The sequence below is a fragment of the Podarcis liolepis genome (genome assembly GCF_965112155.1).
Source record: "Podarcis liolepis genome assembly, chromosome: 5".
In the NCBI taxonomy this organism is placed as follows: domain Eukaryota; kingdom Metazoa; phylum Chordata; class Lepidosauria; order Squamata; family Lacertidae; genus Podarcis; species Podarcis liolepis.
Genome location: NC_139556.1, coordinates 68216047 through 68234990, shown reverse-complemented (window position 1 = coordinate 68234990; position 18944 = coordinate 68216047). Strand labels below are relative to the sequence as shown.

General features: G+C 41.6%; 1 protein-coding gene across 1 annotated transcript in view; it reads left to right on the top strand.

Moving 5' to 3' along the window:
* GPC1 (glypican 1) overlaps nt 1–18944 on the top strand; it is a 192522-nt gene that overhangs the window by 163326 nt on the left and 10252 nt on the right. Inside the window, exons 3-4 of the mRNA XM_083506480.1 lie at nt 1296–1687; nt 16680–16845. Of these exons, the coding sequence (XP_083362606.1) occupies nt 1296–1687; nt 16680–16845 (558 nt within the window). The remainder of the gene's footprint in view (nt 1–1295; nt 1688–16679; nt 16846–18944) is intronic.

Sequence of the window (18944 nt, the reverse complement as noted above, 5' to 3'; positions counted from 1 at the left end):
TAGAGGCATTTGCCGGCTTCACAGTTTTTCCCACAATGTGATTTTTGCAAAGCACACCAACACATATATCGTGATTCGCAATAGATTGCCAGCTCAAAAACTATGAAACTGATATCACAATGTGGACTTCAAACTGGTTTTGGACAATGTATTGATATATTCCCCAGCCCTAATGTAGGCCTGGCTTTATATCATTGTGCAATCAGGGCACCAAAACTGGCGAAGACCCTCTTTTTCACTGGTGAAATACATGGAATTTAGACAAATTCTTGCATGGTTGTTTCCCACTTATATTTGAAGTACTGCACCGTGATGTTCTAACAAGAGCATTTCATTGGACTTTTAATGACTTACTATTCCTGGCCACAATGTGCACTATTCCAGTGTGTTTTGAAAGGAAATACTGCCTCAGCCTAAATGTCAACAGCACCGTAGCAAAATACTCTGAAAAGATGTAACATTTGCTCTCTTTTGTTAATTATGAGATTGGCAATAATGCAGCAGTTAAATGTCCGCTGTGCCATTTCACTTGAAAGTGAATGTTTTGTAAGGTGTCAAGCGCTTTTTCGTGTCTTATTAAAATTGAGAGCAAGTATTAAGATTTTAAGAACTGTTTGGACTATTTCCCTGCACATGTTAATTTTTTTGTATATTCTCTTAAATAGGATTGTTAGCTTTTGCACATGAGTTCCTCTCAGGAGCAATGGCATGGAAAAGAAGCTTTTAGCATCTTTTAATCCTGTCAGCCTTTTGTCATACTGATTTACACAGTGATTTGCATATATTATCCTTAGGGATTAAACAGTCAGAAGAAGTGTGATTGCATTTAAATTTCACTGGTGCCTTTTGCCACCACCCTAAAATGTCCATGAAATATGTTTCATCACATTTCACATTGATGAATTTGTCCATCAGTTTTTGCCAAACCGGGATCTGTGGCTGGTTTCCAGCTGTACTTTAACCCAGAGAAAATATGGTGCTTTGATTTGCCGACGCACGGGAATGTTGTAGAAATGCATTTTGGACACTGGCCTTTTGGAAAATACTCTTTTGCAGATAGGAAAATTTGCATCTACATAGGGTTGGAAATAAGTGAGCAGATTACAATTAATGTTTCCTTTTCCGTGCCTGAAGAAAATACAAATACATTGGAGAATATCTACTATATGCTAATAGTGTAATAGGCTAATCCAAATATAATTTGAAGCATCCTATTTGAATGGCCCTTCTTTCAATATTTCTGGAAATTTCCGATTTTCACACTGATTTGTTCCCCGTACTTTTTCTGTTTGCAGGTTATTTCCAGGACTTGTTGAATAAGTCTGAGAAGGCCCTTTATGACACATTTCCCAGTATGTACGGAGATCTATACACCCAGAACTCAAAGGTTTTCAAAGACTTGTATAGTGAGCTGCGGCGCTATTACCGGGGTTCCAACATCAACCTAGAAGAGGCTCTCAATGAGTTTTGGATTCGCCTGCTAGAACGGCTCTTCAAGCTGATGAATCCTCAGTACTACCTTCCAGATGAGTATGTGGACTGCATGGTGAAGCACTCTGAGCAGCACAAGCCCTTTGGAGAGGTTCCAAGAGACCTGAAACTGAAGGCAACCAGGGCCTTCATTGCAGTCCGCTCCTTTGTGCAGGGACTTGGTGTGGGCAATGACGTTGTCAGAAGGGTCTCTCAGGTAAGTCGTTGGCGAGAATTCCTGGGTGGTCACCTTGCCTGAGGCATTTTCGGGGCTCTGTCTTAAATAGCGCAGGTGATAATTATTTTTAACAGCTCATATGAGACAGATAGAGGGACACGGGTGGCGCTCTGGTTTAAATCACTGCCGCTTGGACTTGCCAATCGGAAGGTTGGCGGTTCGAGGCCCCATGACGGGGTGAGCTCCTGTTGTTCAGTCCCAGCTCCTGCCAACCTAGTAGTTCGAAAGCACACAGTGCAAGTAGATAAATAGGTACCGCTCCGGCGAGAAGGTAAATGGTGTTTCTGTGCACTGCTCTGGCTTCGCCAGAAGCAGCTTAGTCATGCTGGCCACATGACCTGGAAAAACTGTCTGTGGACAAATGTCGGCTCCCTCGGCCTGTAAAGCAAGATGAGCACTGCAACCCCAGAGTCGTCTGCAACTGGACTTAACTGTCATTGGTTCCTTTACCTTTACCTATGAAACAGACAGCTTTGTTGATAACTGTCATCTTCTAGTTTATTTTTTTATTTTTTAAATGCTTCTGGAAGAGCCAGTTCCAGACTTGAGGGTGCCCTCAGCAAACTGAGCTTGATAGTCTCCCTCCTTAAGGTTTTCAGGAGGATTATACTGCCGTGCAGCCCCCTTTTAACTGTAAATGACTGCTAAAAACATTGGTAAAGGCTGCAAGGCGATGCATTTACTACGAAGAGCACCATGCTCTTTTTTCCTTTTTGTTGCTGAAACACACATACTGCAGTTTATAAAACTAGGCGTTTTGTTGCTTTATCTCCCTATGAAAAGTTGCACACTTTCCGAGCAGAAATGCACTGTGCTGTGTCATTTGTTGGTTATTCTTATCAATTGATCTCATCAGACAGAATTGTTAGGAGAAAGGGAGTATTCTTCGGTGCTCTAAGTTCAAATTCAAGGGAAACATTGGGAAGTTGACAGTGACTAAGTTTCTAATTTATAAATGTGATATGAAATCGTTCAAAAATGGTTGTACATCCTGGTCTCATGACCCTTCAAGTAGATTTTTTTTAAGATTAAAAAAAGCAGGAGACTGACATAATTCAAGTGAAAGTAAAGTAAAAAAAAGGCTTATTTGTTTTTTTTAATTGATATCAGTAGTCTTGTTCTGGGCCTGAAGAAATGATCTGACTGCTTTTAACTATATTCCCCCTCCATTCTCCTGTGCCTCTAGAGTCAGATTTGTGAAGATAAAATTAATTAAAAGGCCCACTGTTGGAGAATTATGGGTGTGGGGTTCCAGGAACCACTGTTTGGGCATTCCAAGCAGGGGTGGGGGCATCATGACTTGACTTCTACAGACATCCCGTCTTTCTATCGATTTCTTAAAAGTTGAAGGTATTCAACCACCTTTCATTTCAGTGGTTGCAGGAGCATTCCTCATATGGAACAGCTGCTTCCATTGACATTTATTGGAGCAGCTTGCACTTTCAAGAACTCCCATGTATGTATCAAAGAGCATGCAGGGCTCTGGACTGTGGATTGCATTCATGCCTCATTTGCTCTCTGCTCTTGTGGTACAGAAGTTACAGACTTTATTGCCTCCATAGATTCTCCTTCTTCCAAAGAAGGAGAAGTCACCAAGTAAGAAGTAAGAAGTCTGCTTTCAGCAGATGAGGTAAAGTGTCATCAAACAAGAGGCAAAACATAACATGCAGGAGGTTGAAGAATCACTCTGTGTGTCTTGTTGGCAAGGCCATTAGCTATTAGTCTCTTATCCTAAAATATATTTGATGTCTAAGCCCAGGAAATCAATTTGACCCATATATGCATCTTCACCAGCAAACAAGGAGATCAGCCTATACCATTCCTCCTCATTACAGCCATGATGATTCCCCTGTAAATTTAGTGTAAATAAAAGGAAGGGAAATGGGCTATCCATAAAAGGGTATAAAAATAATAATAATAAATTGTCCAGTAGCACCTTATAGACCGACTAAGTTTGTTCTGGTATAAGCTTTTGTGTGCATGCACACGAAAGCTTATACCAGGACAAACTTAGTTGGTCTATAAGGTGCTACTGGACATTTTTTTTTATTTTATTTCAACTGCGTCAGACCAACACGGCTACCTACCTGAATGTAAAAGGGTATATGAGAGAGCCAGTAAATAATCAAGAAAGAAGATTCCACCTAAACATTAGGAAGAACTTCCTGACAGTAAGAGCAGTTCGACAGTGGAATTGGCTGCCAAGGAGTGTGGTGGAGTCTCCTACTTTGGAGGTCTTTAAGCAGAGGCTTGACAACCATATGTCAGGAGTGCTCTGATGGTGTTTCCTGCTTGGCAGGGGGTTGGACTCGATGGCCCTTGTGGTCTATTCCAACTCTATGATTCTATGATAATCGGAGAGCAGGAGTATGTCAGTGGCCACATGACAAGCAGGACTCTTGTGATTTACAGTGGTACCTTGCTTTATGAACTTAATCCATTCCAGAAGTCCGTTCTTAAACCAAAACCGTTCTTAAACTGAGGCGCACTTTCCCTAATGAGGCCTCCCGCTGCCAGTCCCCTTTCACTGTTCAGATTCCGTTCTTAGACCAAGGTAAATTTCTCAAAACGGGACACTATTTCCGGTTTTGCAGAGTTTGTAAACTGAATCGTTCTTAAACCAGACTGTTCTTAAACCGAGGTACCACTGTATTTGTTTTTAATGACTTCTGCCTCCACGTTTTGCCTAAATTGAGGTTCTTTCCTTGCCACCAGCTGCTGGACCTCATATCATTCTAACATTTCAGCCATCACCCTTTTCAATTTGCACTTCAATAGGCTCTATATATTGCAGAAGCTCTTGCAGTGATTGAAAGGCATGTGTGCAGAGAGAGAAGTGAATAGAAGCTGCTCAAGGAATCACACATTGGAGGAGACCCAGCAACGCAAAAGTGCCCAGAGCAACAATTTCTCTTTTCCAGAAATGGCATTCAGAGTTAGTTCTCCTAATAGTCAGCAGAGGAAAAAGGCATCCTTGATGAAGGAAAAGCATCATGTTAGATTTGGAGCATTCATAATTGGGTCTGAAACTCTTCCTGATTATTTGTTGTAACAGAAGAGTGGGTGGGGAAATGATTGACAGAAGGGGAATATATTGGATTGGTGGCCTGTGACAGTGTGAGTGACAGGTTGAAAAAGACAATGCAAGTGAGGCAGAGCTTCTCATCATATGTTTAAAGTGCTAAGATACCAGTTTAAACAGTCGTGACTAGTGATGTGAGGTGAGAAAATTCTCCGGAGAATATTCTCCACAAACTGTAAATTCTAATGTTAAGAACCAGTTTTACAACCCACATTTAAAAAAATCTAGTAAATAATAAGTCAAGCTGTGGTATTGCCAGTGTAAGTAATGAATAATGATCATTGTCTTTTATTTTCTGGAAATAATAGCATTTATTTTAAACTTTATATTGATTTTATTAGTGTTGCACTGAAAATACTGTACCATGTAGATATGCTTATTAAAGAACATACTCAGGTAGCGGACCTGAGTTTTTTAATATTCCTTTTACTTTAAAAGCTACATTTCATACATACACAACGTAGTTATAATTCAAAGTTGATGGTAAATATAATAATAATAATAATAATAATAATAATAATTTTTATTTATATCCCGCCCTCCCCAGCCAAAGCCGGGCTCAGGGCGGCTAACAACAATCAAATAAACAATCAAATAATAACACATTCTAAAAATATTTCATTATAAAAATTAGTTAAAATCAAATTGATGGCAACCGATTAAACAAAATTCTGTGCAGGTTGCCAGAGGAGGGAGTCAGGCTGCGCCCTGACCAAGAGCCTGGCGGAACAACTCTGTCTTGCAGGCCCTGCGGAAAGATGTCAGGTCCCGCAGGGCCCTAGTCTCTTGTGACAGAGCATTCCACCAGTTTGGAGCCGCAGCCGAGAAGGCCCTGGCTCTAGTTGAGGCCAGCCTAACCTCTCTGAGGCCTGGGACCTTGAGGATGTTATTATTTGCAGACCGTAGGTTTCTCTGTGGGGCATACCAGGAGAGGCGGTCCCGTAGGTACGAGGGTCCTAGGCCGTATAGGGCTTTAAAGGTTAAAACCAGCACCTTAAACCTGATCCTGTACTCCACCGGGAGCCAGTGCAGCTGGTATAATACCGGATGAATGTGCTCTCGCAGCGAAGACCCCATAAGGAGTCTCGCCGCGGCATTCTGCACCCGCTGGAGTTTCTGGGTCAGTCTCAAGGGCAGCCCCACGTAGAGCGAGTTACAATAATCCAGTCTGGAGGTGACCGTCGCATGGATCACAGTGGCTAGGTCAGGACGAGAGAGATAAGGGGCCAACTGCTTAGCTTGGCGGAGGTGAAAAAATGCCGCCTTTGTTATAGCTGTAATCTGCGACTCCATAGAGAGGGAGGTATCGAAGATTACACCCAAACTCTTAACGGACGGTGCTGGCACTAATTGCACCCCCGCAAGAGATGGGAGTTGCCCCCTCGATCCCATATCGTCCCCAATATACGGTTAGTGGCAGGCTTAGTGATGAACGTGAATCATTCACGTTGAATTTTCAATTTTAAGTTTGGTGCAAAAAATCGAAGAATGTGAATTCACTGCATTGCCCCATTGAATAAACGTATCTGTACAGGTAGGTAGCCGTGTTGGTCTGCTGTAGTTGAAACAAAATAAAAAAAAATCCTTCCAGTAGCACCTTAGAGACCAACTAAGTTTGTTATTGGTATGAGCTTTCGTGTGCATGCACACTTTTTCAGACACTTCTTCAGGTATCTGAAGAAGTGTGCATGCACACGAAAGCTCATACCAATAACAAACTTACAGTAGTTGGTCTCTAAGGTGCTCCTGGAAGGAATTTTTTATTTAGTATCTGTGCAGTTTTTGGTTGCCATCTGAACAAGTTTACCCATGAATAAACATGTATATTAACTAATTATATCATTTTCAATGCATTAAAATTTTATTATTTTCAATGCATTAAAATTATATTATTTTCAATGCATTAAAATTATATTATTTTCAATGCATTAAAATGAATATTCTCCTATTTTAAATGAAAATTCTCTAATATGCTCATTAATCAAGAATATTCTCGAGAATATTCTCCAAAAGATTATTCTCGCGAATTTAACGTCACTAGTCATGACTTCCCCCCCATAATTCTGAAAGCTGTAGTTTGTTAAAGATGCTAAGAGTTGATTGGAGACCCCTATTCCCCTCCCACAGCTACAATTCCCAGAGTTCCCTTTGATGGGAATTGATTGATCAACTACCCTGGGAAGTGTTCTTGCCAATAACTGGGTCCCAAGCCATTTAGGGCTGTAAACATCAGAGTAAGTACCTTGAATTGGGCCTGGAAAACAGTTGGTAACCAATGTAGCTCTTTTTAAGACAGAGGCAATGTGCTCATGGTCTGCTTCCCTTCCAGCATTCAAGCCACAGCATTTTGCACTAGTTGTTATTTCCAGGTCATCTTCAGGGGCAACCGCACATTACAGTTGTACAACTTGGAGATTACCAAAGCTGGGTTAACCATGGCTAGGCTATCCCTACCAAAAATGGCCATTGTAGTTTGGCAGAATTAAGTAAAACAGGCCAATACCACAGAAGAGGCAAGATGATTTTTTGTCAGTCATTTCAAGTGAAAAACCCAGCATGCAGTGGTGCCCTCAGCCATTTTCTCCTTCGTGATAATCTTTTCATTTATCATTTGTCTTGCCTCTTGGTCCTGTTCTCTAAGGCCAAGTTTGCTTTCCCACGATAGATGACTATTCAAGGCCAGTTTTGTAGAAAATGAAGGATGCAAATGGGCTGAGCCAATGTAACTTTTCCAAAGCAGTAATGGGAGTTGGGTTAGGAACATCCCCCTATACCTTATTATCTTCATTTCTGGATGGCTGTTCACAGCCATAGTATTCTCTGTTACTGTACCTCCTCTGGATTCATTTTCTGTTTTTTGCTCACTTTGTAATCCTAGTCGATTGGAGATCACATAGTGAACAAGATGATATCACACAATTTTATAGATTTCACATTGCTGTGCAGACAGAGGGGGAGCGCTGCTCATTTGCTTAAGGAGCTGTGTGGTGCTGCTCTCTTCCAGCAGTGCACAGTGAGAGCAGGTCATAAAACTTCTTAACACCTGGGAGTAAGCCCCCATTGAATTCATGATGACTTACTATGGTTAGGATTGTGCTGCTGGTGTATTTTGGTATGTCCTCTTCAAGTCTGTCTCATAACAGCCACTTCTTAAGGCTATATTTAGAAGCTCTTTCAAAAAGCTAAATAACTGCATCTAAAGCAGGAAACTTAAGATGATGATAAAGAAGATCTAAATGTATTTCTGCTATGCACACACATGCACGTTCATTTTATATCTTTGATTTGGATAAAGCAGGGTAGGGTGGGGGGGAAATAAATCACTCTTCAAATGCGAAGGATTATGATGCTTTGCTGTTATTGCTATTTCCAGGTGTACCTCTCTTCCATAGAATATCTGCTGGCTTTTCCCTTTTTTTCACGTTGATAATATCTGTCAGACAGAAAACCTTGGAGCATTAGTCCCTTTAAGTGATGTATCATGAGTTCTCTGAAGTTTAAGATTCTGCTACCATGCTAGATGGGACATGCGATTTTCTAAATGCCCTGAATTGCAACTGACCACTCAACAAGAAAACACACAGCCAATCAAGTTTTTGTGGTATTTAACGGGAAAAACCCACATCTCTCCCTCCCTCTTTCACACACACACACACACACACCTTTTTAGGCACATCTCAGAGAGATGCTGAGTGCATCTCTCAGTACTGATTGTAACTGCACAATAATGGCTGGTGACAGCCTTCTTGAAATGTCAGTGTTTATCAGGAACAAGGTGCTATATCAAGGGGTGTGCTTCTGTTGCATTAGCCTCTGAAATCAACTTCATGTTGTATCAAACATCAGTATAACATCCTGACGCGTTCTGTTTTGTGTACCCTTGTACATATGTCCCCTTGTATTGACAGACCATTAATTCACTAACAGGGCAATCCTATGCAAGTATAAGTGTGCATAAGATTGCAGCTTTAAGGGGCTTAACTACACATCACCTTAAATGTGTTGCCTGAGGTGGCATCAGGATGTTTAACTAAAATCAAGAGGGGGGAGGCTGATCAAGATTAGGACCACAGATTAGAACCATTAGGAAGGGAGGTTTAACCCTTCCCTCTCCTGCCACAATTCGAAAGAAATTATCCTTCTACCCCCATAGAGGAATGGGGGGAATCTCTCACTGGTGCCAACTCTCACTAGTTTCACTGTTTCTATGCAGAGGGATTCCCGCCCCCGCCCCCCAGATGACAGCAGCTAAATATTCCCTCCCCATGTGCTGTAGCGTCAGTCTAAATCCTATCCCAACTTGGTGTCACTTCAAGCAGTTTAAAGTGATGTAGAGTACTAGTTAGTTCTCTAATTTGCTTTTGTGAAGTTTTAACAAAGGCTGAAGTGATTTGAAAGTGAGGAAAATGACCCTTGAGTCATTAAGAATTTCTGACTCATCTGTTTCGGTGGAAGCTGTTTTCATCATTACAGACCATGAACTGGCAACCCACAAGTGTTCTTGATGGTATAAACAATCCTTTAATGCGTTCCATCATAATATATTTATTGTTTAATGCAGGAACTAGTGAAATGGCCCATCCTTGTGATGGATAGGGTATATGTAGACATTGCAGACAGAGACCCCTATGTATCGGGGGGGTGTTTCCAGTGTAGAGAGAAGCACACGAGCCTGTGGTCTTTCCCCATCATTCCTCTTGAGTACTATCTATTGAGGAAAGTATTATTTGTAAAGGCCCAACAAGAGGCAGTTCAGAATCAGAGGCAGGACAGAGTGGGTCATAGTGAAAGAAAAAGGTAAAAGAAAGTTGGAAACGGAGAGCTGTCTTTGCCAGACAGAGTACAGTGGTACTCTTGAACTTCATCCATTCCGGGAGCCTGTTCGACTCCCGAAACCGTTCGAAAACCAAGGCGTGGCTTCCGATTGGTTGCAGGAGCTTCTTGCACTCGCATGGAAGCCACGTCGGACGTTCAGCTTCCAAAAAATGTTCACAAACTGGAACACTTACTTCCGGGTTTGCTTCATTTGGAGCTGATTTGTTCGACAACTAAGCCATTTGAGAACCAGTGTACCACTGCATATATGTCTGTTAGTACATACTTTTGGTTTATATTTTTAACCCAGGTGGTAATTTATTCTTGGCAATAGATAACTGCAGCTTGCACAATGCCAGTTTTACACTCCTGGCTAGGTCAGCATGGCGCTGAGCTTGCACATCAAGTTTGACAGGCGAGTGACAAAAGGTAGATGCTCCTTGAGCATATGTTGAGTCTTTGTCAAAGTTAGACTGCCTGTAACTGCCCTTCTCCCTTCGAGTCAATTGTTCAAAAGGACAGGAAAACAATATATTGTTGTGCATTTGAAGTGAACAGCAAACCTCTGGTTGACTCCTTAGTTAGAATACCTTGGCATGAAAATAATGAAATGTGTATATTAAGAGCATATCAGATTACATTTGCCTTGATCTGTTACTTATCTAAATTATTTATTCATTCCCAAAGGATTAATGTGCGTACGAACAAAGAAATTCTTCACTAGGAAATTTAGACAGGTCTGAACAAGGTTTTTTTTTAACACCGATCCCTCCCTAATATGACCCTTGGAAAATGCCTCTTTAATTCCCCTCAATTAAAAGGTAAAGACAGATTGCAAGCGTCTGGCAGAGCTTTCCTCCACACCTGCTCAACGAAAGCATGTAGGAACACATCTCAGTGAGAGAGATGCCCACTTGCCAGATTTTATCTGCAGCGACTGCTGCTGAGTGAGACCATAAGGAAGAAACTTTAGGAGAACTGTGTTTGCATAAAGATTGCATTGTTGTTTCTCTTCACTGAGTTGTCAAGTGATATTAGAAAGGCCTTCACAATCCTGAAGATTTGACCTGGTATGAACTGATCTTCATGAAATTCTTGTCTTAATGAAAGTAACATTGACAGGAGTACACCCAGGTATTTCAGCAGATGCGGTTACAAAAACAGGATTGATGGTGCTTGGCAAAACCATTCGCTGTCATGTACTGCATTCACACTGCACCCAGACTGTTTAAAAATGGAACAAATCTTGTTATCCTTTGCTTTGGCTACAGGCCTTGTGTTCTGATTTCCATGCACCCAGAAATGACAGGCTTTAATCTGATAATTGTTATGTTGATCATAGAGTGTTTTGGTTTAAGATAGTCCTCTACATTCCCGCCTACGTAACTTTTCATCAGTTTTGAATTAGCAAGAGAAATTTTACTTGGCAGTGTTTGAGTGAAAAGCAGCATTTTCAGAAATATTCCAGCTATTCAGAATGGGAGTAGGGTATGTTATAAAAACAATTTATTGCATCAAAGCACCACTTTCTGCATGTCATGAGGATGATCCAGCTAATCAGCCCTTTTCAGTTCCACTGATTGCAGTAGGAAAGGCTTATGCATATGCTGAACTCTCATATTAGAAGCAATGAGATGTGTCTGTTCAACTTTGACTTCATTGTACCCCATATTGACATGTTTCCCATGTTTTTATTGATTGGTTGACTGAATTTATATACCACCCTGTACCCAGAGGCTCAGGGCAGTTCACAGAATAAAATCAAAATATAAGACCACAAAATACATAATCAAAATAAAAATATCAACCCAATAACCCCTGTCCTCCATTTATGACCTTTCTTGTGTGGTTGCATGCTGGGGGTTGCTGTGACAGCTGATGTGCACAGGAAATGTGTTTTGTGAATTAAAAAGAGAAATCATTGGAGTTACAGCTGTCCATAAAGACTTAAGCCGTTTCCACACAGAGACAGCAAATGTGAGGCCATCTTTTCCACCTATCCGCATGTGTTCATTGAATGCATGGAGAAGAATACAATAATTACAAAAGGTCTTTAGCATGTCATCTTTTATTGGTAGCCAAACTAGTGACAGATAGTCATCAAATAAATGAGGTGGGCTGACATTCTCTGGCCTAATTTGGTGATGGAAGAGGTTACCTGCTACGTAAAAGTAGGCACTGAGCAAGACCAGCTGACCTCTTAATGCTTCTGATCACCTCTCCTTAATTATAATGAGATTCCCAACATATTTTGTTCCAGCCCCAATATTTCTCCATGGAGGGACCATGCCCAGTGGCTGTTTGTTGGGAGAGTCAAAGAGTGTTGTGACTTGGTCTTGCTTGACCCAGTTCTTATGACCATTTGGGGACTCTCCTTCTGCCTCCTAGCAATAGGATGCAAGGACCAGCATGTCATCCTCCTGTGTGCCTGAAAATGGGAGCAGTGGTACTCCACCATGTGCTGTTTTTTTCCACTCACACAGTGCTGCTACAGGCTGCTGGAATCCTCTTCCTTGTTTATCCACATATGCACATAGAGGAAAGTGAACAACAGCCTGGACAGCTTGTGAAATACTGGACGGTCCAGTATGAGAAAGCACAGTCAACTAAGAGTTGCATAAGGAACCATGAGGGAGCTATATTGCATTTATCAAACACTACCACTAATGGCTGCAGTTGGAAACATTTCTCAGTACCAGTAGCAAATAATGACTTACGCAGAGGAAGATTGCATGTGAAGCATGGACTGATATGAATCTTAACTTCTTAAACAATGATGCCACAAAGCTTAGATAGGGGGTGTGGTTGGTTTAGGATCAGAATATTTCCCTAAGGTCCTGAAACCCTGATTTCAATCTTTGCTTTGTGGTTGCATCCATTGTAGGAACTTGATTAGGACTCTTTATTCAAGTAGATGAAATTACTGTTTGCCTAAGATCCCTTTATGTCAGGACAAATGCATGTTGATATAGTAGCTCTCTACTCTACAGTCTCCATTTGACCTAAATCAAGAAAGTATTAGGATCCTTACCAGGGTTAGCCCAATACATTTTGCTGCCTAAGATGAAGGACAAGATGGAATCGCCAGCATTCCATAAACAGATGCCATCCTGACTGGTAATTGAACCTTCCTTCATCACTGCACATGAGGCATGAGGTCATTTTAGGGGGCCCATGTGGCAACAGAGGAAAATGACTGGGGGCTCAGGAGGAATTGTAGGGGGTTGATATTGCTGCCACCTGAGGTGGTTACCTCGCCCTGTCTAATCGTAGAGCCAGCAATCCTAAGGAATACTGAAGGCTGCACGGATTGATGGGTTTGCCATACTATAACTATTCAGTTATAGATGTATATATATTCAGTAGTGATGTATGGAAGTGAGTGTATGGAAGTGAGAGCTGGACCATAAAGAAGGCTGATCGCCGAAGAATTGATGCTTTTGAATTATGGTGCTGGAGGAGACTCCTGAGAGTCCCATGGACTGCAAGGAGATCAAACGTATCCATTCTTAAGGAAATCAGCCCTGAGTGCTCACTGGAAGGACAGATCGTGAAGCTGAGGCTCCAATACTTTGGCCACCTCATGAGAAGAGAAGACTCCCTGGAAAAGACCCTGATGTTGGGAAAGATGGAGGGCACAAGGAGAAGGGGACGACAGATGACAAGATGGCTGGACAGTGTTCTTGAAGCTACCAACATGAGTCTGACCAAACTGCGGGAGGCAGTGGAAGACAGGAGTGCCTGGCGTGCTCTGGTCCAGGGGGTCACGAAGAGTCGGACATGACTAAACAACTAAACAACAACTATTCAGTTTATAAGTACCCTAACACCAAGCATTAATGCACATTTCCAAAGACTGTGTTTCATATCTGTCTTCTCAAGGAACTTCAGTTTGAACCAGGAGTTTCACTTAATCCATGATACCTCCATGGTGGCTTTGTTTGTTTGAGAGCCTGATCTCGCAATTGTACTGCTTTTTCCCATGCACTTGCTCCAAACTTTGGCGCCAGCTCAGAGTGCCTGGATAATTCGGTGGAATGCTCTGACCTGGACATTGTGTTCTGGGCTTTGATGTACAACTGAAAAAATAGCTTATTCTCCAGGAATCTGTTCTGTACACTAGTGCTGGATTACATTAGAAACCAGAACTGCCGTGGAACAATTCCAGCACTTGCCTTTCCGTATCTGGGATAGATCTGAAGATGATTCTGCGTGATCCATGCACACAGAAATCCATTTCAGGTGGAACTGGTCTTTAGGCTGTTTGTACAGCTGCACACTGGGGGTATTTGTCAATCTTTCCCTCCCCTCTCCTTTCAGTCTTTAAGAATATTATAAATCTTATTGGAATTCAGATGCAATATACCCAAAACCCATTCTGGGAACTCACGTAAATCCTATTTCCCTGTTCTGTTTTGTAGTCTGCCGGTGCATGTCATGATTCTCAGGTCTCCGCTTTTACATTATGCTGGTGCCATGGGAGCTATTGAAGCATATTTCACTCCCATGCCACTGAAGCAACATGGAATACCCACACTCCACCCCATGCCAACATTGCCCCAGTTTACGAGAAAGGAGGTAAAGCACATGTTTGCCTGACATAGGGCCTTTTCACGTGTGACTCTTGTGACTATAGAATGATCTCCTCAGGGAGACCTGTCCTGTGATGTATTTTTAGTGCTAGGTGAAAAACTTTAGTTTGTAGGCCTTTTTCAATTTTAAAGTTTATTTAGATTGTTGTTTTAACCTGCTCTGGTACTAATATACTTTTTATTGCTCTTGTGCCGGTTGTTTTTACTTCTAAATCTTGCTTAGCCTCTCTGAAAACCCTTTGGCTGAAGATCAGGAATAAAAAAAGTCCCAAATAAATAAACAATAAATACGTGTGGGTTGCTTCCCCGCCAGAGGGTAGCCTGCTGGTCTCCACACCTGGTGATGGTCAAGCTGATCAAAAACCATGCCTAGAATACTTTCAGACATTCTTTCCATAGGAAATTCGGGTTTTGAGTATTTGGTTGTTTATTAAAAAAGAAAAGCCTTTTATCTTTGCAGCACCTTCAAGATTAACTTGTTTTATTTTAACTCTGTGAGCTTTTGTAGACTCCAGTCTGCTTCATCGGATACTGAAATGGACATCTAGGGACAAAATGAAAGTGTATGACAGAGTGAACTGTCTATGAAAGGTCATGCTGGCAAAATAAAATAAGTTTGACTTAAAGTTCCCACAAATACCAAGCCTTTTCTTTTAAAATATCTCCATAATAATCATTCTTGGGAGCGAACTAATAACTGAAAACTGTTAACATGGCAATGTTAAGAAACCATAAATAAGCTTTGGCAAGGCACAAGGAAGAGGAACAAACTAAAATGCAAGTAGTTTCTTGCTACTGCTTTTTGTCGTACACACAGAATGATTTTCACTACTTATACACAGTGATTCTGTAGGGCTGTGTGTTTCTCATGTGCCTGTGGTCATGTTCTCTTCCTAATGAGGTGGACCATAGTCGATGAAAGCATATGCCATAATAAATTTGTTAGACTTTAGGGTGCCAAGAGATTCTTAACTGTTTTTGCTGCAAGAGATTAACGTTCCTACCCTTCTGGAAACGGGGTCTTGTTTTTGTTTTTCTCCATTAGGGCAAGCTGAGTACAGGCCTGTTTCTAGAAGAATGGTTAGCTGGGAAAGGGAAGGAGCTCCTTCTCTGTAAACTTTTTCTCTGAACAGTCCCCACTTTTAAATCATTACTATTTTTGTTTCACGCCCTTAACTTGACATCACAATAATGCCAAATGAAAATAATGAAAATCTTGCGTGTCAACACTTTTAATAAGTCTTGGTCTTTTAGATTTTTTTTTAATCGGTGGGATTATTGTGTGTGTGTTGTTTTTCTCTGGTTGATTAATTTCCGTTCTTTGAAACTATTATCCTTTGATGGCCTTGCTATTTACAGAAGGACTGAAGCGCCACCCAGTGATCACCAGAGGGGACTGAAATGATTCTGACAAATTTAATCCCAGGCATTAAGACTCATATGCCTCAATCCAGTGCCAATTCAGCTAGGAGCACTGCATGTGTGTGTCCCTAGCTGAATTTGGAAACCTATGTGGTCTGGGTGAATGCCTGACTGTGCCACAGTAAGCAAACAGATGCCTCTGGGAGCCTGCAACAGGGCGTGAAGGTTCTGCCCCAGCCTTGGTGTTCTGTAGCTTGCAGATTCTAAACATGGAGATTCCCTATCTAGCTGCCATAATGGGCCTCTCCTCCACTAATTTATCCAGGCCCCTTTTAAAGCCATTATTCACATGTTGCACTGAGCACAGGTATAAACTGTGGACAACTGTCTGTGTTCTTGATTTGTGCAGCTCAGACTTTACACTCGTTCTTGTTAGTCCTTAACGTCCCACGAGGCTCTCAGTTGTTTTTGTTGCAGGCGTCTTAACATTGATATTTTATGTCACTGTTTGGCTTTTGACAGTATTTGATATTTAGGTTCAACAGTTTTGTGACAGTTTGAGCCATTACCCAGAATGATATTTAACATTTTATCGTTGTTGTCATTCTTAACAGTATTTAGTAGCCGGCAGCTTTTGACACTTGCTTTTTCATACCTGGCAAAACCCTCAAGAGAGAAGTCTAGAGTGGCCTGTAGGCCTAAGGGACTCAAAGCGTTGATTTTCAAGGTCACATTTTAGTCAGATTCCACATTTAAGAATTGGAAACATTGAGAGGTTTTTCGTTCTGTTCAGCTCTAATGAAAGACTTACCGGTAAATTTGAGATAAATTTAGCCATACCCATGAATTTCAGATAGTAAACTATTTACTGTTCTGCTTAATGAGCACAAGGATTTGTTTTCAAATTGTACAGATTGCTGTGTGTGTGTTTCTCTCCCCCCCCCTTCCCCCAGATCCCTTCTGTTTTCTTTGTGTGTCTGTTTGTTTATTTAGATTGTAAATCTGCAGGCAGGACTCTGTTCTCTTTTATCCTGCATTTTATATTGTACAGCTGCTGCTTCTGTCTTTCATTTTCTTTTTCTGGTGGCACTTAGGAAATAATGGCTGTGTTCTTTTAAAGGTCCCACTGAGCCAATATTGCACTCGGGCTATTATGAAGCTGATGTACTGTGCACACTGCCGGGGCATGTCCAACGTAAAGCCCTGCAACGGCTATTGCCGCAATGTCTTGAAAGGCTGTCTAGCCAATCAAGCAGACCTGGACCCTGAATGGAAGAACCTGATTGGTAAGAAGAGCAGGCAACTGCACATTATTTCACTTTGGCTGGTCTTTTGCATGTAATCCCCACCCCCCCCACCCCTTTTTTCCAATCAATAGAGTGCAGTTTTGGAGACCAAACAGATCAATTGATAGAAGCATTCACAATCCCTTTGCACTAAATTCTAAACACTATCGATATGTGTAGATGTTTCTGAAGCACCACTTCATCCTGTAGACTAAGTGCATACCTGCATCTCGGCTTCCCATGCTCTGGGCCTGGATGCTTTTAACTGCTAAGGAATTGCAAAGTGGCCTTGTAAAAAGCTATTTCATTCTAGAAGATCCCAGATTCAGCATTTAGCACTGGGTTACGCAAACTGTGTCGTTCTCTGCGGATCTGAACTTGCCTCTCTCTGTAGTGTGAGGAGAACAAACAGAAGCATGGGCTGAAGAAATTTGGATGACCATTGGGTGATCATTTGGCCATTCGAAACCCACCAATGTTTTGGTCAAATAACAAATTTCCTTTTGAGAAATTTGAAAAAAATGAATCACAGATTGGGAGCAGCAACGTCTTTTTTCTCCCGAAAGCTCTGTGCGTATCTGCAATTATACAAACATTTAGGAGGAGTGGCATTCATCAGCAGAATGAACAGGACAATTGCTGGAATCACCAAGGGAGAGAAGACTAGGCCAGCTTTGCAGTATTCCCCCTTAATTAACTTGTGAGTCCTGTGGCAATAAGTATGTGCTTTAACACACGGGGGAATTAGTGGGTTGTCTTTGTTTTTGTTTTTATTATGTATTTTGTGTTTTTTATATTGTGGGTTTGTTTTTGTTGTGAACCACCCTGAGATCTGCGGGTGTAGGGCGGTATACAAATTTAATAAATAAATAAATTGACAGAAGTCATCACCACCCTTTCTGTAAGACCTTAGAAGGCTTTTGAAAGTTGCTGTTCCTCGTTTGCCCCATTGTTATTACCGGTTAATTTTAGTACAAGTAGGAGGATGAAATGGAGTCTTAATTCCTGATACTTGAACCTATGGGCTTGACATATTTTGTTGGTTTAAGCTTGTTCTGGAGACCCACTGAATGAAGTTGTTTGTGTGAGAAATAGACACCGTACAGCTTCTACTGCATGTAGTGCTGACATGGTATTGAGAGCCAGCATGCTATAGTGGCTAGGTCTGGGGAGATCCGGGTTCAAATCCCTGCTCAGCCATCAAGGTCACTGAGTGACTCTGGGCCGGGCACATGCTTGCTTAGCCTGACCCTGCATCACAGGGTTGTTGTGAGGATAAAGTTGGAGGTGAGAATCATGCCTGCCACCCTGAACTCTTTGGAGGAAAGTTGGTGATATAGATGTAAAATAATAATGAGAAGGAGGAGGAGGAGACTAGGAATAGTTTTTAAAAATAAAAATAAAAATTCCTAGTGCATATATGATACTTGTAATCATAAGGATTACAGAAAAAAGAATTATAAGAAAAAAGCAGAGACATCACCTTGCCAACAAAGGTCCGTATAGTTAAAGCCATGGTTTTCCCAGTAGTGATGTATGAAAGTGAGACCTGGACCATAAAGAAGGCCAATCGCCAAAGAATTGATGCTTTTGAATTATGGTGCTGGAGGAGACTCTTGAGAGTCCCACGGACTGCAAGAAGATCAAACGTATCCATTCTTAAGGAAATCAGCCCTGAGTGCTCACTAGAAGGACAGATCGTGAAGCTGAGGCTCCAATACTTTGGCCACCTCATGAGAAGAGAAGGCTCCCTGGAAAAGACCCTGATGTTGGGAAAGGTTGAGGGCACAAGGAGAAGGGGACGACAGAGGACGAGATGGTTGGACAGTGTTCTCGAAGCTACCAACATGAGTTTGACCAAACTGCGGGAGGCAATGGAAGACAGGAGTGCCTGGCGTGCTCTGGTCCATGGGGTCACAAAGATTCGGACACGACTAAACGACTAAACAACAACAATCATAAGAATGTGGAGATTTAGCTCCTTATAGGCTAAATTCCACATGACTCACAGTCTCCCTGGGAATAAATGAAAATATAGAACAACCCATTAGGATACCCTACATGTCCAGTGCTGGTATATAATGATTACATAGGTTTTT